At 38.1% G+C, this 25,470-nt stretch overlaps 1 protein-coding gene across 2 annotated transcripts in view; it reads left to right on the top strand.

Annotated features, from left to right (window-relative positions):
* SPOPL (speckle type BTB/POZ protein like) overlaps positions 1-22,524 on the top strand; it is a 39,701-nt gene extending 17,177 nt beyond the window's left edge. The window contains exons 2-11 of one of the 2 annotated variants that reach the window (XM_060776131.2): positions 6,370-6,525; positions 6,908-7,029; positions 7,970-8,121; positions 9,769-9,896; positions 14,043-14,220; positions 14,310-14,365; positions 16,488-16,610; positions 17,564-17,706; positions 17,800-17,853; positions 18,464-22,524. In XM_060776131.2, coding sequence (XP_060632114.1) covers positions 6,430-6,525; positions 6,908-7,029; positions 7,970-8,121; positions 9,769-9,896; positions 14,043-14,220; positions 14,310-14,365; positions 16,488-16,610; positions 17,564-17,706; positions 17,800-17,853; positions 18,464-18,608 — 1,197 coding nt within the window. In that variant the 5' untranslated portion in view covers positions 6,370-6,429 and the 3' untranslated portion in view covers positions 18,609-22,524. The remainder of the gene's footprint in view (positions 1-6,369; positions 6,526-6,907; positions 7,030-7,969; positions 8,122-9,768; positions 9,897-14,042; positions 14,221-14,309; positions 14,366-16,487; positions 16,611-17,563; positions 17,707-17,799; positions 17,854-18,463) is intronic. The other variant, XM_060776137.2, reaches the window with a different exon arrangement.
* The last annotated feature ends 2,946 nt before the right edge of the window (positions 22,525-25,470 follow it).

Below are 25,470 nucleotides of genomic sequence, written 5' to 3'. Positions count from 1 at the left end.
TTTCTGAAGGCCACCTAGTGGCTGTTGTAGGCATTTACATGAATCTGACAGCAGCAACGTTGAATGTTTACAGTGGATCTTTAGAACACTGGTTTTCAACCTGTGGGTCCCCAGAGGTTTTGGCCTTCAAATCCCAGAAATCCTAACAGCTAGTAAACTGGCTGGGATTTCTGGGAGCTGTAGGCCAAAACACCTGGGGACCCTCACGTTGAGAGCCAGTGCATTAGAAGATACTGCAGCAGTACTTCACCAAAAGAAGAAGAAGAAGAATCAGCTAAACACAAGCCTTTCAAATGCTGATTTGTTATCAGTAAATTTTAAATTTTTATACTCATTTTCTATACCTATATATCTGGGTCAAGTAAAATTTTAATGGGCCAAAAGGGGTCCTGAGTAGAAAAGTTTAAGAAATCATGGTCTAAACTGACCCTACATCTAGGAAGGTAGAGAGAGAATCACATAAAGAGAGAGAAGAAGTGGACCAAAGACCCTATAGCTTCAGTCTAACATACAGTCTGTGCTTCCTAGCAGTTGCATTTAAACTAGACAAAATGTTATCAGTGCTATTATTTGAACTTTTTATTCCACTGAAGGATACATGTGAGTCTATAGTTATCACATTCATCTTGACTACTTGAACTTGTCACTTATTGAGGAGCAAGAAATTATTTAAAATAGAAGTACTGGTGTATTCATTTGTTAGTCTTCTCCTGAGCACTAGGGCTTGCCAATGCTTGCCTTCTAGAACTTTGTAGCCTATATTTAGACCATCTAACACGATTGATTGCAAAACAACAGCTCAGTCAATCTATATATATAAATCTAAAGTGGCATCGAACGGAGAAGCAAAACTCAAAAAAAAACCCAACGGAAATTAACCAAAATTCCCATGCACATACCTCAACCCACTAGGTACAAACAAACTGAATCAAAATGAAAAACAACACAACAACACACTCACAAAACAACTGAGCATACGCAATGGCGCAAAGTCCCCGGCGCGCGTGCGCACATGGCCGAACGGCCAACGCACCCTCTGCAGCTCCCTCCCTCGCCCCGCCCAGCACGAACACATCACCACACACCCCCACGGCATACACACGCCACAACACCTCACCACATACCCCCGCAGCACACACACACACGGCCAACGCACCCTCGGCACCTCCCTCCCTCGACCCGCCCAGCACGAACACGTCACCTCACTTCCCCGCGGCACACACACGCCACAACACCTCACCACATTCCCCCCCGTGGCACACACACACGCCACAACACGTTACCACACTCCCCCACGGCACACACACACGCCACACCATGCCCCAATCTTACCTCCTCCTCCTTCTTCCCCAATCTCATCTCCTCCCCCTCCTTCTTCTTCCCCTGCAAGCCCTGCCCCCTCCAAGCCCCGCCCCTTCCTGCCCTGTCCAAATCTATCCCTCCTCCCCCTCCTTCTTCTTCCCCTGCAAACCCCGCCCCCTCCAAGCCCCGCCCCCCTTCCCCGTAGAGAAATGGAGGGAAGGAAAGAAGGAAAGACGGGAAGGAAGGAAACAAGGAAAGAAGGAAGAAGAGAAAGGGAGGTAAAGAAAAAGGGGGGAAGGAAGGAAACTTGGCACACAGTTCTCCCATGACCAACAGAAAATACTGGGTTAGGTGGGCTGTGTCCTTTGGTTTTGGAGTTGTAGTTCACTACATCCAGAGACCACTGTGGACTCAAACAATGATGGATCTGGACCAAACCCTACATGAATACTCCATATGCCCAATATGTCTAAATGTGAACAGTGGTGGAGATTGGAGAAAATAGAATCTTGATATTTGGGAGTTGTAGTTGCTGGGATTTATAGTTCACCTACAATTAAAGAGCATTCTGAACCTCACCAACGATAGAATTGGGGCAAACTTCCCACACAGAACCCCCATGAGCAAAAGAAAATATTTAAGGCCATCCAGTCCAACTCCCTTCACCAGGACAAGAAAATGTAATCAAAGCCCTCCTGACAAAGAGCCATTCAGCCATATATATGATTCACACACACACACATAGTATCATAGATATGAAAAGGATCCCTAAAGAAGGACAATAATATATGACATGTTCCAGAGTAGGCAAATCAGACAATCTCCACATCAACACTGACAAAGAAACAGCAAGAAATACTGCATACCCAACAAGCTTAAAGAAATTACATATATTAGAAACCAACATTTTCACATTACTTTATTTTCCAGATCACAAGACTGGGCCACAGCAACGCGTGGCAGGGGACAGCTAGTGATAGATAAATATCCATATTTCTCCATGGAGAAGTGTAGCACTGGAAATGGTTCTGTTTTGGAAAATTTCCCATTTTTGGGAAACGTTTCACTCAACATCTCTTGTGGAAAGGTAGAAAGTTGCTGAGAGTTGCTGCAGACCCTGGCACAAAACATTTTGTTTCTCACGGGTACTTGCCTCCAGTGCTTGTTGTTCATTCTGTGAAATGTGTGTTTATTACATCTATAAACATACAATCCCTGATTTCTAGTAGTCTGTTCATCTGTCTTTATGATGGAGAAACTGATGACATGTATATGTGAATTTTATTATAGATACCCCCCACCCCAAGAAGACGATTTGGCATACCTAAGTTTCAAGACTGTTTCAGAAATCAGAGCTGGGATTATGCGCCCCCCACCCCAAGCTCTGGCCAGTGTAGACAATGGTGAGGCAATGGAAAAGTTGCCATCAAGCAACATCTGAGTTCTCCATGTGATTCTCACTTCTGCCTCAGATTGCTGGGTGGGCTAGAGCTCTCTAGAACTGGAGTACTACAGAATATAAGAAGCTGAGGATTTAAATAGTGTTCTCTGCCCTGTATTACATATTTCTATCACTGTGTTATAATTAGGAACACAATATATGATACTGGTATTTAGCAAAATACAGAAAACATCAATTTGTTCTTATGTTATCCTAGTTCCATTGTAATGATTTATGCTCATTACTGCATATCTGTTTCCTTCCACCTATATTTCTCTGTTTCATCATGAACATTGAGATGTTTAAACCCATGCTTTTCTAGAGATGCCCATTTGATCAAACTTCACAAGCTTCTTGTTCCCAGGGCAGTAGATTCATTGATGTAGTTCACCGCAAACATCAGAAACGCAGCTGTTGCATACCTCCTCAGATCAGATCCATCTTTAAAAGTCTCCCTGTGCTGTCCTGTGAACCATGAAAGAAAACTTGACAGTAGCAGGCAATTGTGAAGTACTTTGACAGTTATTCATCTTAATCTCTCTGTTACCTTGTGCTTTTCTGAGCTTCTGGTGCATGTTGTCTTTGATCTTCAGGGGAGAAACATCAGTCTTGTACAATTCATGTCACAATGGGATTGCTAAGCATTAATAATGCTAGCACAAATTTAAAAATTAAGAAAAGGGACCACTTGAGACCCATTCGAGTCCTTGAGGCTTTGAGTTACTCATTGCAAATAGAAGCTGCCAATTTTCTGAGGACTTTATAATTCATACTGAGGATATGTTGGGGTGGAGGAGGGTTCTGTTCCCTGGTTGCATACCAGTTGATATCTGCTGCAAGTGAGTGCAGGATACACACTGGATTTTAAGTAACTTCATATGTTTAGATGCATATTGTCAGAGCTTTCATTTAAATCTTTTATTTTTGACATTTGTAGTTACTTCATCTATCATAATACCTGCTGCAATGCACCCTGAGCCCTGCCACATGCACGGAGGACCTTCTTGCAGCAACCCCAGAGGCACTCCAAGTGGCCAGATACTGGTCAAAGGACATTTAACCAAATACCAAATCTGCAAAATCTGTGTGGTTTTTTTTCCTTTTTTCTTTTTCTTTCTAATCTCTGTGTTTGTTTTGCTCTGTTAGAATTGTAATACAATGGTTGCTGATGACACGATAAATAAATAAATAAATCTATCATAATGCTTTGTAGATATAGTCCAGCCATTGAACCACCAGAAAGTAAAAGTCTCAGGTATTCATGTAGACAATTTTGGAATACAACTCTCCAATTTTTTCTGTTGCAAGAGGCACAAAACCTTGTGAAAATGAAAAATCATTAAAAAATGACAGACCTCTGAAGATGCCGACCACAGATGCAGGTGAAACGTCAGGAGATAATGCTATTGGGACATGACCATACAGCCCAAAAAACTCACAGCAACCCAAAACAACATACTTTTTTAAAAAACCTTAGAGCATTGTTTCTTAAACTGTGGCTTCTAACCCCGAATAGAGTTCCCCCTTAGTTCAGTGATAGGAGTCTCGAAAAATTAGGCAACAGTGAAAGTTCTCTGAAAGTCACCTTGCAGCTGTTTTAGACATTCACATGAATCTGTTGTGCAATGTGTACAATGGACTCTGCAGAAGATGCTTCAGCTATACTTTATAAAAAGGAAAATCAGCCTGTTTAGCAAGTCTTTCCAATGCCTATTTATTATAAGTAAATGTTTGCTTTTCATGTCTATTTTATGTAGCTATATATCCAGGGTCATATAAAACTTTATCAGGACTGACTGCTTTTTGGATTTCAGCATAAGAGATACTCAGCCTGTTTCAGGCGATTGAAAAGCTAGTTGTGCGATGTTTACTTTCTGGTAAAAAATATTTTGTAATTAAATTAAAGGTAATTCAGTAAGGGTGTCCTGTATTTTTGTAATATTATTTGGACTTCAAATGCCTTTTTGGATCTTAGAAGCCTTCATTTAGGGACATAAGAAGACTTTTCATTCACAGGAGACTAAATTAGATTCCAAATATATGCTTCCACAAGCCACGTGTTGCTGTGGCCAAGTCTGTGAATATGTGCTTTGTGTGTGTATAGGTAAAGGTTTTTCTCTGACATTAAGTCCAATCATGTCCGACTCTGGGATTCTAGTGCTCATCTCCATTTCTAAGCCGAAGAGCCGGCGTTGTCCATAGACACCTCCAAGGTCATGTGGCCAGTATGACTGCATGGAGTGCCGTTACCTTCCTGCTGGATCGGTGCCTATTGATCTACTCACATTTGCATGTTTTCAAACTGCTAAGTTTGCAGAAGCTAGGGCTAACAGCAGGAGCTCACCCCACTCCCCAGATTTAAACCACTGATCTTTCGGTCAGCAAGTTCAGCAGCTCAGCGCTTTAACCCACTGTGCCACCGGGTTATATGTGTGTGTGTATATTTGTGTATATGTGTCTTTGCGTATATATATGTGGTTTTGCGCATATGTTGTTTTTCCATGTTTTCATGAGTGATGGTCACTTGTTGGCCTGATAGGTGTATTGTGTCCAAATTTGGTGTCAATTCGTCCAGTGGTTTTTGAGTTATGTTACTCTCACAAACAAACATTACATTTTTATTTATATAGATGACAAAGTATGCAGATTCGTAATATTTCCATGTATTGCTTTTAGTTTCCTTAATATTCCCCCATCACCCACATATATATTAGGCCTGGGTAACAACGGAAAAATTTGTTTCTAAAATCGATTTGTATTTGGGGGGTTTTTTTGTTTCGATATTTAAAATAATTACAAAATTTTCCCTTAAAAAAGTTCGGTATTTACGAAATTTCGTAAATGTGAAAAAAATTACAAAACATTAACGAATCGATTTCCGAAACAATAACGAATCGATTCGTTAATGGCGGACGCGACCGCGAAATATGCTAAAAAACCTCCAAAAACTTCTGAAGCTTCCCTCTCCCTCTGTTGTTGACTGTTGGTGTGATATTATAATTTTTTTTTCACTAATTAAACAAAAAACTTGCCCCAGACATGCGGAAATAATAACGAAACGACCTCAGAACAATAACGAAACGAATACAATAATGAAATACGAAGCATTTGCAAAACGTGTTTAAAAATTCGTTTTTTTAAAAAAATTGCTCCAGAATGGTTCGTTATCGTTTTGTAATTGAAAAAAATAACGAATTATTAACGAATTACGAATTAACGAAACGAAACCGCCCAGCCCTAATATATATCTGTAACTTGTGTCCTGAACATAGGAGGAAACAAAGCTTATCATAAAGTAGCCAATTCATCTCCCTTTGCTTTTAGTAAGTGCAGCAAGATTTCTCATTACTAAAACGTGATAGATATTATCCTTTATTCGCAACATAAAAACATTACATTTGTCAGTTGGCCATTCATAGAATTATCTTTGTTCTTCATTACTTTTTATATGAAATCTTCTTTAAAAGGTTGGTTATGTATTAGAAACACTTTTATACTATTGTTTCCTTACAAGTACTGTATACATAATGCAGTTTTCAGGATGGTTTTCTTTATAGTATTAACATATTGGTTAAGTATTTTGAATTTATATTCATTTTTGCTTGCTTTTACCTTTTTATATATAGAAAGAATACTGATGGTGGAATTGCTGCCTTTATATTGTAAAAATCTACAATAAAGTGGGGATGTCAAGAGCTGCCACTCCACCGCCACCTGGAGAGATGTCCAGTGGGCCTATAGCTGAAAGCTGGTGTTATACGCAGGTAAACTACATATCTTGCGTAAGTGTTGGAATTCTGCTTACTGGTATAATTAATTTCTTCATGTTAGTTTTGTAGAATAGCAGCCTTCTAGAGACACTTCCCTGCAGTAAACTTAGTCCCAAGAATGGAAACTCATCCAAAGAAAGAAGAAAACGGCACCACTCCCCTCAGCATATAGCTGGAGGACCAGAAGGAGAAGCTGAACGAATGGAGCCTCATCCTGAAACATTAATTTTCATACAGTTTTTTCCAGCATAGATTGTATTGATTCCTTAATTCTACTAGACAGTGTTTTTATTTAAGCAGCTTAAACTGTGTAGTTGATCTATCTTTTTAAAAAATTAAGCTGAAGAAAAATGAACCTGGTGAATTTATGTGATTGTCTGCATCTTTTATTCAGGTTAAAGTTGTAAAATTTTCTTATATGTGGACCATTAATAACTTCAGTTTCTGCCGAGAAGAAATGGGTGAAGTTTTAAAGAGTTCTACTTTTTCATCAGGGCCAAATGACAAAATGAAATGGTAAGATGGTATTAGTCATTTCCATTTTCCCTCCTTTAAGCATAAGCTCTAGAAATTATTTCAATTCATCATGGATCAAATCACATTTATGGTACTGTACATTTTCTTCAGATTGAAAGAGTCTTTGCTAATGGAGCCAGCAAAAATTGCCAGAGATTATTAGCTACAGTTTAGGGACCTGTATGGCTAAATGTCATAAATACAGTTTTGTGATATCATGCAACAGTGTTGTCTGATGCATAGGACTCTTAGACATAAGTTCAAGATACAAATTATCATTTAGTCCACAAATATACAGTGTGGCCCATCTTATGGGAATTGTCTTTATCACTGTTATCTTTGGCTTTTATGTCACAAGATTTGTAGACCTGCAGATTATCTTATAACCATTTTACCTAATATAACTTCTAGATAGGTTGGCATAATTCTGTTTTTCTGATATTATATAATTTTGCATTTCATCTTATTTTAGTTGTAAACTATATTTTGTGATACCAGAATAACTTCCAAATACCTTAGTGGCATTATAATTAATAGAATGAAATGATGTACACATTCGTTCTGAGCTTCTTGAAGTGGGATACAAATGTGACAAAATTAGTGGATACTATTGAAAATGATGGTTTCCAAAATTCAGATGAGAAATGTTCTTGGGCTCCAGATCCTTGAGCTTCAACAAGCATGGCCAGCAGTTGGAAATTCAGCAGAAACTAGTCACTCAAATTTGGGGACTGCTAGTTTAAAGAGGAAAATATATGCTTTTAGAAGACACAAAGATGGATTGGAGGCATTGTTAAATCAACTCATTGAAACTGGTTAATCGTATTCTAGAAAAGTAAAAACACATGAGACTATTAGGCCTGCTTATAAGAGTCTCTGGCAAATTAAGAATTCATGAATGCATTATTAGTTTTTCTAAGACTTGCTTCTTACATTCTAGGTGCCTGAGAGTAAACCCTAAAGGGTTAGATGACGAAAGCAAGGATTACCTTTCATTATATTTACTTTTAGTTAGTTGTCCAAAAAGTGAAGTGAGAGCAAAATTTAAATTTTCTCTCTTGAATGCAAAAAGAGAGGAAACAAAAGCAATGGGTAAGTACATTTGAAAATAGTCCAATATCAATAGCTTTCAGTTTAAAGGAAAAGTTATTTGACTTTCCCCACTTGAACTGCTTAGTTTAGTTTATACTTTATATGACTGTGATATATAGAGAGAAATCCTCTTCTGTCAGTAACGCAATCATGGCAGTTGCAAGGCCCATGTGTCACATTTGGCTGTACTTCCAATGTAGTCCATTATCCACCTATTGCCCAAGACCCCCTTCCACCAATATTTATTTATCGTGTTAGGAGCAACCAGACATTTGTATTACATTTTTAACAAAGCAAACAAGCAAACAGACAAAACACAAAGTTTGCAAGCTTGGTAGTTGATTAAATGTCCTTTGACCAGTATCTGGCCACTTGGAGTGCCTTCCACCAATATAATCAGCACACATTTTGAGCTCAAAATAACCTCACACAACAAGTGGAAGAAAACAGTGTTTTTGTAATAATGTTGCGTCTTTGTGAAGCTTCTGAGAAGCAGCACTGGGACAAAAGCTGATTAGTAGGAGTAATAGTAGTAGTAGTAACAGTAATAGCAGTAACAATAATACATTTTATTTCTTTCCTGCCTCTCCTCTACTAGTAGTAGTACTTTATTTTAATGGAGAAGGTGGCACTGTGAGTTCCAGAACTGGGAACAATTATATAAACATTTTGTATCACTTGGTACAGTCTTTTCTGCTATGTGAGTGTTTGTTCATGATTTCCTGACTTCAGTAGGCTGTGGTCCACAGCTTTCATATAAAATATGCCTGTAGAAGTCAGAAGTGTATACCTTTTTATACTTCTGAGTCAAACTCATAACTAAAAGGCCAATTTTTTTGGCTGGGATGTAGAGAAAATCCCAGAGAAATGTGTTAATTCTATACCTCTTAAGTATAGTAGCCAGTGTCTAGGGCAGTGGTGGTGAACCTATAGAATGTGTGCCAGAACGGGCATTCAGCACCATCTCTCTTGGCACATGCACTGTTGCCCACCATTGCCCCGCCACCCTGGCTCGCCATCCCGCCCCCTGCTTGCCTTCTCCCTCCCCGCTTGCTTGTGTCCCCCCCCCTCCACACTCCCCGCGTCCTGTCCTCCCCCTCACGGTTTGGGCATTCAGTCTCTAAAACATTTGCCATTAGATCTAGGGTGTCCTAATGGTAGATACAGACACTTTAGTTTGTATGCTGGGCATCTTGAAGACTTTTTGGCCTTGAGCCCCTTGTGCTGTGTTAAAAGCTGATGACAACAGTATTCTAGAAAGGCTGTTTTGACTAATAAAGAGATCTGAAGTAAGAATTATTCTGCAAAACGTTCCTTAAAAATCACCATAAACCCAGTGTGCTGAATGATGCCTTTTCCCTTCTCAAGCTTCATCTAAAAATATAGATTGTCTCACTGCTACCTGTGGCTTCATTTGACACTGAAATTGTGGCAGTAAATTTTCTGTTCAGTGCCAGCCATTTCAAAATACAACCTGGGATAGTCCTTTAAAACAAACAATACTTGCAAACTTGCATCAGTGATAGCAGTTGACTGTCTCAAATTTGATTGTATTTGCCTATAGGATTTCATTGTGTATGTGTAATTATGTCAAAACTTTGTGTCTGTTTTAATTGAACATCTGCTGTTTTATTTATTTGCTGATAGAAAGCCAAAGAGCATATCGATTTGTTCAAGGCAAAGACTGGGGCTTTAAAAAATTCATTCGAAGAGACTTTTTACTTGATGAAGCTAATGGTCTTTTACCAGATGATAAGCTTACATTGTTTTGTGAGGTAGGTAATCAACCAGTACTTTTAAAAATAGAATATTGGTTTCCATGGCTATGAATGAGAAATGAGGGATGTTTTAAATGTTCTGTTTATCCTCTCTGTGTTAAGAAAATACTATGATCAAAGCTTTGAGCTTAATGGTTCTGTCAAGTAACTGATACAAGATCAATTTTCTATAAATAAGTTATCCATGCAGGAATGTAGCTACTTAGTGTAAGTTGAAGGGAAGTTTAAGGAGCGGTCTTGGAATATAAATGATATTCATCTTGTGGGAAAGAAGTTTGGAAAGAAGTAACATATTTGAATGTCTGAATAATGATAGTGATTCCCCATTGGCTTGGCACATCCTGAAGAAACACAAAGGTTTCTAGAGTACTTGAATGATTCTTGATGTCTACCTCCTTTGGTCGGTATGAGAGTGCATAAAGAGAGGCTTCCTCCTGTCTAGAACTGCTCCAACCAGTTAGCTTTAAAACTGGCTTGGATTTTAAAAGTATGCTAGCTTGACTGTTCCAAAATGATTCCCAAGTATTGGAGCACAGCATGTGCAAACTTACACCTTCAGGGATCCATATGCTTAAATTATAATTATAAAACATAGATTTCAACTAAAACAGATCTTTTACGTGGGGCTGCCCCAGAAGAGCATTTGGAAACTTCAGCTGGTTCAAAGGTCAGCTGCCAGATTTCTTATAGGAACTGGGTATAGGGAAAGAACTACCCCTCCCCTAAAACAACTGCACTGGCTACCAGATTGTTTCCAGGCGTAATTCAAGGTGCTGGCTTTAGCCTATAAAGCCCTAAACAGTTTGAGCCCAGCCTACTTATCGGACCGCATCTCCTCCTACAAGCCCTGAGGTTATCAGGAGAGGCTCTGCTCTCAGACCCACCACAATCTCAAGTGCAGCTGGTGGGAACAAGAGAGAAGGCCTTCTCAGTGGGAGCACCGCAGCTCTGGAACTCCCTCCCTAGAGCGGTGAGGATGGCCCCCTCCCTGCTGTCATTTCAGAAGCAGGTTGAAACCTTCCTTTGGAAGCAGGCCTTCCCCAAAGAAGATTACTAGATGGACAGCTATAATGGTGGGCAATACTCCAGCTATATATCGCAGACGTCTGGTGATTGATTTGTTTCTTACGGCCTAAAGGAATAGGATATTATATGACTTTTAAATTGTATGCCTTTTTGTATGTGTAAACCGCCCTCAGTCCCTTCAGGGAGAGAGGGCAATCTAGAAATAAAATATTATTATTGTTATTATTATCATTACTATTATTATTACTATGTTTAATATGTTTTATGTCCATTTTATATCTGTTGTTATGGGGAATGGGAATTTTTTTAATGTTGTCATTTGCTAATTGTTACATGGAGACTTGTGTTGATTTTTTTACTGTAATGGTCTGATTTTATAGGTTGTAAGCCGCTTTGTCTTCTTGCAGAGAGAAAAGCGGGATAGAAATAATAACAACAACAACAACAACAACAACAACAATAATATCAATTGGATCTATCCTTATATGAATTCACCATCTCCAGTTAATTAGATTGTTGTACTCAGTAGCATTCAGGCCAGTTACAAAGATATAGCATGTGAAGGCTTGCCTGTGTGATATGTCCAGTTATTGCTATCTTGTTTCAGAACTACTTGACATCAGTCCTGATTTGAGTTCACCTATGCATAATCGCTCCTGGTTTTTCAAGGACATAGGTGTACCATTCACAGCTGTTAACTTTTAGGAGTGATTGATAAAATAACAAGATATGAAATGTTTCAAAGACAGATGTGTGTAAATGTGCCTTCAATTCACCTTTTGACTTACTGACCTGTTGACCCCATTCATTTCATAAAGCTTTCTTAGACAAGGAATACTCAGGTCATTTTGTTAGTTCCCTCCTCTGAAATATGGCCTAGCCATATTTGGTATTTATTAGTAGTCTTACATCTAAGTACTAACCAGGACTGATCCTGGATAGTAGTTGATTTCTTGGTTGGTACTCTGTGATTATCATAATAAAGAACTGGATGGTAGATATGCTTGGTATCCAAGGAAATAAAGGATTAAATACATTATTGTGTGGCATACATATGCATGGAAATACATTCCTTTTTCCTCCTTTTGAGCCACACAAAAATCCCTCCTCTCCTTTCTTTCTGCTGATAGAACTGTTTCTATGAGCAGAACAACACTGTTGGATCTTGACCATAGAGTACTTCTGCCATTGAAATTGAGTTTCATTCAATGAATGAAGCTTTGTTTACATCTTGTCCCATCTCCCAAAGGGACTTGGAACAGCTTACAACAAGACAACAGTATAAGTTATAATAAAGCACATAACAAAGTTAAAACACCAGAAATTTACAGTCTTTGTTTCTAAATTCACCAATGGCAACTGGAGGACTGAATTTCTATGCCCCTGGTTAGTGACTGCAGTGTCAACTACTAATATTAACAAAATTTCAGGTATGTGAACATCATTATTTTCTTTAAGACCAGTTTAACTTTCTATTTAATGATAAGGTTTCTGTACCAACTGCCCCTTGATAATTTTAGATATTTACAAATAAATAGTTATGGCATAGTTCCATCTCAACATGATATCACAAAATAGCAGTGCCCCTTACTGTTCACAAGCAATTGGATGCACGAAAGTTACTTGAATTAACCCAAAAATCCAATGAGTAGAGATTCTCTGGTGGAATAGATCTTCAGCCTTAGAGATGAATATATGCAAATCGCTATAAATTATGCCAGTAACCTAAACTGTCTTAGTCAAATCCAGTAAGACTGCTTACGATGCTTAAAAATGGAATCTAGTGAAGAAGGTTACGATCCCAGTGCTGTGAGTGTTAAATATACATTGGCAGGTTATCACTGCTGCCACGGACTGATTACGGGCTTAGGGGGATGATAGACGCTCTAAGTGCTAATAAGTTTACTTTGATCTTTGTATTTACAAGAAATGTGTACAAAATTTTCTTGGCAAGATTACAACTTAATTATGTGTCATTATGCTGTGTAGGGAGAATAATTGAAATGTGGCCCCTGAGACTAAATGGTGCAAATATACTGCATCTTATTTTAGTTAGATAGACAGGCTAAATTAACTGTGTGATGAATTTGTTATGAATGCAATTATTCAGTTGGTAAGTGGATGCATCACATGTCTAGGACTGGAAGGATTCCTATTCTATAAAATATTCGTGATTCAAATACTTTGTGTTGTAAATCAAACTAATTTTGTAACGGAATACTTAATAAGGATGGAGTTTAGGAGTGCATGTGAAATAGTTTGCATTGCAGTAGTTTGGATGATTTGATTTAGGAAAATCAATGCAGCTCCCTTCAAAGTGAATCATTATCCAAAAATACCTCAGCATATATGCCTAAAACCTCAGATTTGTATCTTAGCATTGGATTCTACTTATCCTTCCATTTTGGAAATGTGGTAGTCAAGTCAGTTTGGCCCCCACAAAAAGTCTCATATGACCTCGAGATGCCAAGAATTGACTCTGGGAATAGAGCAGATCATCTGCCACTGAAGATGCAGTCTCTGCCTAATGTGGACTTCAGAAGAGAGTAATCTCTAGATCCTCCAGGACAAGTATGATCAGTTTCCTTAGGAAGTTGACCATATAGCTGTGCTGGAGGACCTAGAAGTCTGTGGAGAGATTTGTGTTACTCAAATCTGTGATTAATCTGTAAAAATGCAAACATGCAAAAGCAGAGGGCTGAATATGTTGATATAAACATCCATTCTAGACTTCTCCCCACATAGTTTGTAGGGTACCAACTATTTTTTGGTCAATTGTGTTTTGAAAATGCTAACTAGCATAAGGTCCACTCAGGATGAAAGACATTACAATTGCAATATTGCCTGTTGCTTTTGTGTTTATTTGGAGGTAAAGTTCAAAGAAAAGTCTGCTGTGACTGTATCTTTGCTTCATGGTTACTGTAGTAGAGACTGTTTCACTTCTGCCAGTCACACAGATGAATGTGAGCTTGTGTGACTTTTGTACTTTCTCCCAGTATTGTATATAGTAATGTCTGAAATATTTGATTTTTTTTCATTGTTTTTGGGCTGATCAGTACAGATTAGTAGCTGTTGACACTATGATTACTATCACATGATCTTGATCTCTTTTTCTAGGTGAGTGTGGTCCAAGATTCAGTGAATATATCAGGACAGTCGAGTACAAACACATTAAAAGTACCTGAATGTCGACTATCAGAAGATTTAGGAAATCTCTGGGAGACAACAAGATTTACAGATTGCAGTTTTAATGTAGGAGGGCAAGAATTCAAAGCTCATAAATCTGTTCTTGCAGGTACCTTTTACTTTTGTGTTTAATAATGTGTTGAATCCAATTACTGCAGTTGTGGTATATGATATTAATGCTTATATCCCTTACTACAGCTCGTTCTCCTGTTTTTAATGCAATGTTTGAACATGAAATGGAGGAAAGCAAAAAGGTGAGTGCCTGTTGTTATCTGACAATCAGTTCCTGTGTTATTCAGTATAAGGCCTTGTATTTTTGAGTAGATTAAGATTTCAGAAGTCAATTAATTGGCTAAGTTACATGATTAAAAATCATAGGAATAAAAAATGCCTCAATTTTTTGCTGGACAACTGGCAATTTTCAAGAAATATAGTCATTTATAATACAACAACTGGCTCTATATAGGGTGCCAGATTAGAAGGCAGTCTGTCTTCATGCTCTCGCAGGAGGAGCTGCGTTTACAATAAGACTGATATGTGGCACAGTCTGGCCTGCCTGCTTCTGTGCCATAAATTTCAATATTTCTACTTCATCTCTCACAAGAGGGAACACCTGCTCTAAAATGGCACCTGCTGCATTGTCTATGCATGCATAAATATAGGAAAAGCTATTCAGAATTGCCCTTCTTGATATGCAAAAGTATGGAGATTTAATTTATTAATCTAAATAAAAGCTAGATAATTCTCAGCAGCAGCATCCTTTCTTTGAATTGTATGTTTTTTTATTGATAAAGTTGCACAAGAGCCACGGCAGAAAGGTCATTTTAAAATATTAATAATATAAATACTAGGCTTGGGCCTGAATCAGTTTGAACGAAAACAATTTGTAATATTTGGTAGTCCATTTAATATAATCCTCGAAAACAGACTAGGTAGGAGGGATCCGAAAAGCTTGGCAAAACAGGAGAGCTTTCCCAGCAACACTTTCATGGGGCGGGCATTGAAAAGTCTCTGAGTTCCTCTCAGAACATGATGGGAGTTGAAGTTTTCTCTCTGTGTGTTTCTCAGCCAAAAGAAAGCCTGATTGGCCGATTATGGACACAACCCTCAACTACAATTCCCAGAATACACTCTAGCGGTTTTTCTTATTTAAAAAAAAATATGGTTAAAACTTAAAATAATTCTTAAAAAACAGTAGATTGGTGAATTGTTTTGAAACTTGGCAGGCCTGCAATTATAAATGGGGTCTAAAACTGAGCTAGGTTTCATGCAGGTAGGCCTTAAAATGACTGAGGATTGAGCTTTTAAAGTTTCCCATTGTAGCCAATGGGCCGAATCTTTGCCAAATGTAAAGGGCAACACCCCTCCCAATTTGAGTTACTTTCCAGTAAACAGAATGAAGGGTTAGGTTGTAAATGGACCCTGATGGGGCATGCTTTTTGGCCGAATTGCACACCTCTAATAAATACGTTAAGACACCTGTCTAACCAACTGTTGTATGGCAACCATATTGTAATTCAGTGGCACCCATAGTTCCAAATAGTCATTCTTTTTGATTAAAAGAAACACTGACTTTTTAAAGATGAGTCTTTAACCTGCTAATTGGAATGAATTGGAAATGAACCAGAGACTCACTGTTTTCCCTCTTTTGTTATTATATATAGTTTGATATGATCTCCAAAATCAGCATGTCCTAGCAAATGCTGCTGTCTTTCTGGTTCATAATAAGAATATTTCTGTTTTCACAGAGGAACTTAATCATGATGCCACATATGTCATGGGGAAAATATTGTATTTTTCTAGGATTTGTCTTGAAAAAAATCTTAAAGGCAATTCACTAAAATTTATATTGAAATCAAACATAAATGTGATCCCTTTAAATTGGAAGTGAAAGAAAGATCATGCCGAATAGTATTGTAAGAGTAAGACAAAGAAATTTTAGAATTAGATAGGGTGGGTATATTACTCTTAGTAAGCATGTATACCCAATATTAGATACTATTATAGTTAGTGGAGATCACTCCCTGGTAAGCATGCATATGATTAAAGGTTTAACTTCATTCATTCCAGCAAGTGGCATTGTTCAGTGCTCTCCATAACATTCATGACTATTTACAGAATTAATCCACCTCATATTCAAGAGTCAAAGTTGGGTTGCTTAGTACTCAAATAGATTTTGAGTATGCCAGCATTGGTTTTGGGTTAAGAGGCCTTAATAACTATAATGGAAGCCAAATTTCCCTTGTAGTCATTTTGTATCAGAACACTGGTATTGCATAGTCAAGATGTCTTAGAAATTATGTAGTGCAAGTGGATCATGCTAATTTAAGTCAGAATTCATAACAATATTCCCTCCCTCCCCATTCTGTGTAACAGAATCGTGTAGAAATAAGTGATGTAGACCCTGAAGTTTTTAAAGAGATGATGAGATTCATTTATACGGGAAAAGCTCCAAACCTTGATAAAATGGCTGACAGTTTGTTGGCAGCAGCAGACAAAGTAAGTAATTTATTCATTATTTATGAAATTGATCACACAAGGGCTTTATACATTATTCCAAAAATAGTAGTCTGGAGTTTTTATGTAATTATAAAATGAAAATTTTCTAGAAATGTATGAGAAAAAATAAGATCTAGGAATTGTACTGAATCTGCTTATTGCAGGTATCTGGAGCCCATGTATTACGTACAGCTCCCCAGTTGCATTAAAATGAGATGTCTTGGGACATTCTGCTTATTTTGAATCCAGTTTGCATTCCTGGAAGCAGATTTCCATCAATCTTTGGAAGCATGGGATGAATGGCAATGGCCTTGGTTGATTTGGGGGGGGGGGGGGGGGGGGGGGGAAGCTGACCTATCCTCCCAACCCTCCCAACCCAACTTTTCCATCCATGGTTTAGACCAGATGTGTCCAATCTGTGGCCCATGGCAAATAGCACTAAGTGTAACTGTGTATATGTGTGTGTGTGTCATTTTGAATAACATAGTGCAGGGTTCACAGCCCTGTGGTGTTTGTTTTGCCGTTTGTGTCCCTATTCAGATGATTTCACCTCTCTTTCTGCCCCTATGATAATTGGATTTGGAAAAAAATGGCTTGTTGTAGAAACAAGCATTGGTGACAAAACTTCAGCTGAGACACCTTTTCCCCATGAGAATAACTCTTTCAGGAGTGGATTTCCCTTCCTAAATGTATATTTCTCTCACTTTCTTTTGTCTCACGCCCACTCTTAACTATGAGTCATGTGTAAGTCGCATGTTTGTAACTTGGGGACTGCCTGTATAGTCTCTCTGTTTAAAACAGTTGGCATGATTATATGGGGTGACAAGAGTTTCAGAATTCCTGTGAAGTACTAGAAATGTGTGCTGTTCAGAGTATAGTAGGAAACAATAAATATAAACAATGAGCAATTTCTCTCTTTTTCTTTCTTTTTTTCTCTCTCTCTCTCTTGTTAGTATGCACTGGAACGGCTGAAGATCATGTGTGAGGAAGCTCTGTGTAGTAACCTCTCAGTAGAAAATGTTGCAGAGATTCTGATTCTCGCAGATTTGCACAGTGCAGAACAGTTGAAAGCACAAGCAATAGACTTTATTAACAGGCATGTAATTAGCTTGTTGTTTTTAACAAATTCTTTATCCTTTAAAGGAAAGTCTGCAACATATTAATATCTGGATACTCTCTTATGTCTCAGGTGCAGTGTTCTTAGGCAACTTGGTTGTAAAGATGGGAAAAACTGGAACAGCAAGTACGTACCCAATTCACTCTTCAGCGTTGTCTGCAGTCAATTGTTCATTGTCCTGATGTTGTTCACATGCACATATCACAACAAATTTTGTGGTGGTCTGTTTAGAAGTGGCTTGTTATTACTTTTGAACCATGACTCATTAATTAGCAGAAAACTACAGTCTGAATACATAATTTGTTGTTGGTTCCCAAACATGCTTCTTTGAACGTTTGAACTACCAATCCTAATTTTGTTCTTGAATTCCATTTAAGTCACCATTAGCTTCAAGCGTGCAACAAGGAGAGTGTGATATAGATTATCCAGAGAATTGTAGCAATTGGATTGTATTCTTTTATAGCAAATTATTGTTTGAAAAACACCTGGAAATAAGACCAAAACAATACAGTCCTAAATATGTTTACTCAAAAGTCTTATTGAGTTCAATGGGTCTTATCCCCAGCCAAATGAAAATTGTGTTAGAGACGCAAGTGATTTCGGCCATCTTTATTTCATACCTTCTTTAGGTTACACTGACATCAAAGTTAATAGGATCAACGTGGACATGTAAATTATTTCAATGTTACTCTCCTAAACAAGGAACTGATTTTTACATGTCTATTCTGTTTTACAGCCAAGCAACAGACATAATGGAAACAGCAGGCTGGAAGTCGATGATTCACTCCCATCCCCACTTAGTAGCCGAGGCCTTCCGAGCTCTTGCGTCTGCACAGTGTCCACAGTTTGGCATTCCACGCAAACGACTAAAACAGTCATGAAATCTTCCATGAACTATAGAAAATTAATGACTCCTCGTCCCTGTCCGGAGGGGTTCTTTTTAACAAAACATCTGTCCGAATTTGTTACCCTTGTTCACTGAACAGAACCTGAAAGCTTTTGAGAATGGATAATATATTGTTTAATTATCAGCTTTAAATTAGACTGATAACTCTCCAGTTCACTGAAAGGCCTTAACGTCAACTACTCTAGTTCATTTGTGATTTCCTTGGTTTTCTCTTCTTAAATTGTGCCTCGTCTTTTTGACACGGCTATGTAGGATTGCACTAGCTCCATAACGCAGTAATGCTGATAAATGAAGACTGCTCTTGAAAGGGATCTTCCTACTCTTCCTTCCTTCCTTCCTTCCTTCCTTCCTTCCTTCTTCCTTTCTCCATTTCTTCCCTCAATCTCATAATGAAGATTATCATTTGGTCTTGTGGTAACTGGAAGGTTTCAGCTAGCCTCTCATTGAAGCACTTGAACTGAAGGCCCACAAGCACTCCAGTCCAAGGACTGTGCTTTGAGTGCTGTCTTTGAAGAGTACTGTCAGGCATGCTGTGGCAATATACTACTCTAAATATAATTTATTTTCCATTGGTTCAGGTGAGTGAGGGATATATGCAATGTCTTGACCCAGAAATGTATTTTTGGGAGAATTTGCAAATGCTTACTGTGTGAGTGGGTCCATCGAGTGGGTTGAAAGGAGCACACAGCGACCCTTTTGGCCTGTGTTTACTTTATGATCCATGGGTGTTTTGCATTGGACTGAACCTGAGTGAAAACTAGTATGGGGAGAGGATAAGTGAAATGTGCTGGGAATAAATAGTGGTTTCTCAAATGGAATACGTGGAAGGTCAAGGACGCATAAGAATGACCAAATGTAAATTTCAAAAAATGGGCCAAATTATGGATTCTCAGTATGCACTTTTAATGTGTAACTTTTGTATGTTGTGTGGTACATATATATTTTGGTTTTGATAAATATGGTACAGTAATTGTGGCCTAACTTTTTGAAATACATTAAGATGCCCACAGCCACATGGGATTTAGTTTTGTTACTGCAAACAAGGAAAGCATGACTTTAGAGGTGTTGATTCCAAGTGAGTATCTCAAGTGTTCATGTTAGAATCCATTCTATTTTCACACTTAGGGCAGGCTTTCCTATGTTCCTTTGGTGTGTGTACGCACAAGCCTGTTCACACTAGTGGGAGTTGCACAGACACACACTTAGCAGGAAGAATAGAAGTCTGAAACGTCAGTATTTGTAAGCACTGACTTGCTGTTTTTAGCATTTGTTATTGTACTAGCATCGTGGATGGTATTGAACTTCTGCATAATGTGAAAAGGATATAACAACCTGTAAACTGCTTGTAATGGGCCAGTTTCTTATTCTTAAAAAAAAACAAAAACCTTAGCTTTAATGCCACCACTTCCAGTATATTTTCTAGCATTGTTTACAATTGGGAGGATTTTGTCTGCAGCAGTGCACATTGTAAATGTCTCTTGACCCTATTACATTGAATTTTAGTTTTTAAAATGGTGATGTGCTGTATCTGTTGTGTGGGAAGAATTGCATTTATCTGTGAGAAAAGGGAATTCCTCTGAATTTGTTGCTAAATATTTTAGTTGGCCCATCTAACCCATATATTTTATCTACAAATTTCATTACCTTATCAAAGGATGTGGCTTTTCTGTTTTCAGTAAGGAAGTACTGATATGCTGAAAGCTCTGGAGCAGGTTTATTCTGCACTGTTATTTTGAGTAAACCATTCCTAAAAGTGTGATTGGGGGATGAGAGGAGAGTGCTCCCAATCCAGCACAGTGCTAGAACTTGAAACACATCCATATTTTGGCTAAACTTGTTCTTCCAATGGAAATCTGTGAACTTTTTGAACTGCTATATTTTAGGCCCTGTTAAAAGGGTCTTTATAGTTGCACTCCCGGTGATTTCAGTGGGCTTGGCCATTATTCAGTGAACCAAAGTGGTACAGGGATGCCACTTATCTGTTAACACTTATTTGACATTATTCTTCATCTAAATTATAGTCTTGTAGTGTTCTTATCAGAAGTGTAAGAATATGTGCCACTCAATGACAGAGAAACATGTGCTGCAGTGTAACAAATAATCATAATGAACAACCTTGCATCTTAAAAACTTGCAGTTATAATATGCAAAGTGACTTGAATATTTAATACTGTAATTGTCCATTTCAGCTTGCTGTTAGATACAGAGAACAAATGGAACATCTGAAGCATTTTGTTTAACGTTTTAAAGAAGCTTCACGGCACGCTTTGTACCAAAAATATGGCCAAAACACTGCTGTAAGAGTATCTACTCTCCATAGAAATCCACTTATCGAAATTAGCAAATGCATACCTTACATGAGTTTAATAACTCATCACGATGGTTGATTTACTATGTTATCTGCCAGACACAAACACAAAAAATGTTTTGTTCATTGGGTGCACTGTAATGCGCTCCCTTTTCTGCAGTGAAAGACTTGCCTTGTTCTTCCTCGTCCAGAAGGAGCTGGCAAGAAGGATTTTCTCTGAGTAAAGGTAGACTGATTGTATTTCCCGTTTCCATAAAAATAGGTGATGAATTTCAAAATAATGCAAGAGAAAAAAAAGTTTATTTCTAAATGTATTTTCTAGCTGAAAGCTAGGCGTTTTGTAAAGGCAGGCAACAGCTTGCTTAAAGGATTTTTCAGCACAGTTATCAAAGTGCCATGTTTGGCTTGCCAATTCTGCCCCATCAGCCATCACCATCAAACTTTCCCCCGAAGGAAGCGCCCTGCATGTGTTGTGTAATAATGTGTGGTTTTTAACAAAGATTTTATTTTAGGACAAATAGGACTCCGTTTGCTGTTAAAAGTGGCAGAGGTTCCACTTAAATGACTTATGTGATAAGTGTTTTTCAATGAAGGAAACTTCAGTAACTCATCCCGATCTTGACAGTCCATTTACTGCAGGCTGAAGTATGAAAGCATAGTGCCTTTTTGAAATGTAAGATTAAAAAGATGGCTAATTCTGGAAATGCCTTGGAAAGCTAGACAGATATGACTGATACGTAAGCAAGTTGTGAATATCGATTAAATTAAGTATGTGTTCGTCAACCTGGATGTCTTCAAAAGCTGCAACTCCGAAATATTTATTCATTTCCTTCCAAAATGATTGGAGGCATTTCTGTGGACTCAAGATGAGACAGATTAAAGGATTGGGGTTTGTAAGGGATAGGAATTGCATTGGTAGGAATTTCCCCATTTCCGTTATTTAAATATGGAATGGCAATGAGCACTTGTTGACTTCAGAGATAGCAATACAATGCATGTCCTGCACATTGCTGCCTTCTATAGAAGAGGATTGTCCTTATGAAATTCCCATAGAAAATATTAGTGTTAGCAGCTGAAGATGTTTGGCTTTAGGTTATATGGCTACTTAAAACAATTGACCCACCCCACCCAGTTTCCATTTTATTGGATGGGTTGATTGGATTTTCTTAAGACTCCTGTCAACTGCTAGTTGTTTGTTTTACAACACAACTGCATTGATTTACTTGCTTTCTGCTTGCAGCAAATGGACTTTTCCTGAAATGGATTCTCATTATTTTTGTCAGTGTTTGCTGTGGTTTGCGTTGATCATACTTTTAGGTTAAAATCTGGATTTTGATATGTCAGAATAAAGGTTTATTTCTTTTAGTCCTGTTTTAGAATCAAAACTTTGGAAGAACTTAAACCTGGTCTTAGCTGAAAGTTCCTCGCATTATCTATCATGATAAAACACTTGCATCAGAGACCATCCAGCCTTTTATATCCGCCTGAGGTTAACAGTGAAATACTTTTTGTACCTTGTTGCTGAAAATATTTTTGCATTTCAGAACATCAAGTTACAATAAAGTTGTTACTTATACAGAAATCTGTGTATCTTCTTGTCTTTTGAACTTTAACATTACTACTGTTCCTTTGAGCTACATTTTATTTGAATTATAGCAACATGAGAAAACATGCTCTTAACAGGGTATGTGCTGCCATTTCATCTTTGTTAAGAGCCAATGGAAAAATGCTTGTAATTGAAGCAATCATTTTATATAGATCTAGCTCCTCAGATGTTCTGTTCCCCCCAACCTGTGCCAGCTGCAGACCTGAGTCCAACTTGAAGATAGAAGAACTTTATTCAAAAGTGCATTACAGGTTATGGCAAGCTATTGTTAAAATTGTGGGTTACCCTAAGGACGCACAGTTTATAGTTGAAGCATTCAAACATTTGGCACTCATACATCAAATTATTTTTCTCATGGGTTATCAATTACTTTCAATGTGTTATAAGCCATTATATTTATACTCATTGGCTACATGTGTTTGTGTCCTGGAAATATGCTGCAAGCCAGTATTGGTCCACAAACTACTACTTTAAGTACTACTGTTGTGGAAGATGGTTGGGAAACTTCATCTATTACAGAATGCTGCTGCCTATGTCTCAGTGTGTATGAGAATATGGTGAAAGCATACTAAAATGTTCTGAAACTGAGACATTGCTAGTTTTTCTGGGCCCAATATAAGTTACTACATTTGAATAGTAATTTAAGTTGCTACATTTGACTGCATTTAATTTACACTGGTTGACATTCACCTAAATCAATGGTTCCTGGCCTTTGCTCTTCCAATTGTTTTGGACTTAATCTCTCACAATTCCTAACAGCTGGGAACTGGGATTTCTGGGAGCTGAAGTTCAATACAACTGGAGGATCAAAGGTTGGGAACCACTGACCAAGTCAGTAGGTCAAACCACTGGCTGAAATAAAAGTAGGTCTGAATGCAAGTCCCAAGCCAGTTTTTTATTGCACTCAGCTCAAATGAACTGTACTTTAAAATTGTATCTCTGATTCACTACTGGGGTAGAGGGCCTGGAACTATATTTTTAAATGCTCTGGAATTAACTGTAATTACTTTTCAGAACTGTTTTTGAAGCTGCTCCTACCTACCAGAGCAGATTTTCCAAGAGAAAGCAATTGTGAAGACTCACGACCTTCCACAAATACACTCCAAAACAGGGAAAACTATAGAAGGGAATTCAGGACTCAAACCTCTTAAATGCTTCATGCAGCTTTCATTTAAACAGAATGGTTACTATTTTCCCCAAAAAGACAGCCAACATAGTCTATAACAGAAACAAATTATTATAACTAAGAATGAACAATATTTGCCATATGTATTATGCAGAGTGTGAGTAGTGCAATATGACTTTATATTAGAAACAAGAGTTAATTACTCAGAATGCTCTTGTGAAGAAGAAAAATGAAATGTGTTTATTGTCTCAGAAAAATCCTTGGGGAATAATGAGGCAGATAAAAAGAAGTTGACCTGTGCTTGGTTACAAGCGCCCCACTGGCTGCCTATTATGCATGTACTTTGCAGCCATTATTAGGGTTGGCTGCTCTTTTGCCCATGGCTGTTCCTTACCCAGAAAAGGAAACAAAAAGATCCATGAACTCCTTGAAGAAGGTGAAAATGGCCATGGCAGGTAAGAAAGAAGTAAAAGGCTTATGTATAACCATCCAAGGAAATCCAGGGGGGAGAGGAACTGCAGGACCTAGCTGGCTGTCTCAACCAGTGCTGTATGCAAACATTGGTGCTTCTTTGCACCCAGCAACTTCTCATTTCTTGGAGGCAAAGCAGTTTTAAGCAAGCTAGAAATCACTCCTGCTTATGCGAGGCAGTCTTATGGGAAATTTGCTTTTACTTCTGTGGTGTCCCAAGTTCCATCCCACATCATTTCATTTCTATCTTGAGGAATTGATCTGACTGAAGCAGGGAAAGGAGCCACATGATCTTTCCTCAATCCAATCCTGTCAAAAACCTGAGTATATGAGCCATTGCCTGGATGCAATGAAGGGTGAGATATGGGTAAATAAAAAGAAGCTCACTCCAGGTGAGACCTAAGTTCTGCTGGTCGGTAGGAAAATTAATATGAAGTTGTGATTACAACTTGAATTGGGTTCCACCCATTCTGACTGGGTTCATAGATTTCAGATGTTCTTGTCTTTGGAAGATCAGGTAGCTGCTTTTGTCAGGTGTGCCTTTGCCCAATTTTGGTTTGTGTGACAGTTGTACCTTTTCCTAGGGAGATCAGATCTATTACTTCCTGGTTAGACTACTAAAATGTGATGCACATGGGACTGTTTTTGAAAAGCATTTGAACTACTCCAGTTTCCAGATGACTTCAGAAAAGAATTCAAGGTGACCCAAAAAGCAACATTTGGTCCTCTAAGTGTTTGGGATTCCAACTTCCAGAAACCATGGCCATCTTGTCCAATAGTCAGGATTTCAGAGAGCTCAAGTCCAACACCTGGAGGACCAAAAGTTGGACATAATTGCTCTAAAAGGATTGAGTCAGGACAGTGGAAAAACTGGTGAATCATATAAGCCTGCTCAAAATCCAAGATCCTCCCTGGAGTCCCTATTTGGTGTCCATTACCCTGGGGACATTAGGCTGAACAAAGAACATTATCTGTAAGGGAACCCCAACGTGTAGAACACCCCTGACCAGAATGGCTTCATCCTTTCTGAATCTTACTTGAAATAATGTATTTTCTTATACAGTATAAACCAGTGTAATTTACTCCCTGCTGTCATTCTGCAGGTAGATGGAGTTGGTTTCTTTTTAATTGTAAGCCACCTTGAATCTCATTTGGGGAGAAAAGTGAGATATAAATAGAATAATAATAAATAGTAACCAAAAAAAATTAGGAGGGGAATTAAGGGAGTCCTATTTCACTTGACCTTTGGTTCTTTAAACTAGGGGTAGCACTTTTGACCACAGTTTTAAAACTGACTGTGGTTTTAAAACTATTTTTAAGGTGGA

Source organism: Anolis sagrei, chromosome 1 (assembly GCF_037176765.1).
Source record: "Anolis sagrei isolate rAnoSag1 chromosome 1, rAnoSag1.mat, whole genome shotgun sequence".
Lineage (NCBI taxonomy): Eukaryota > Metazoa > Chordata > Lepidosauria > Squamata > Dactyloidae > Anolis > Anolis sagrei.
The sequence above is the reverse complement of the archived record's forward strand: the minus strand, read 5'-3'. Positions and strand labels throughout refer to the sequence as shown.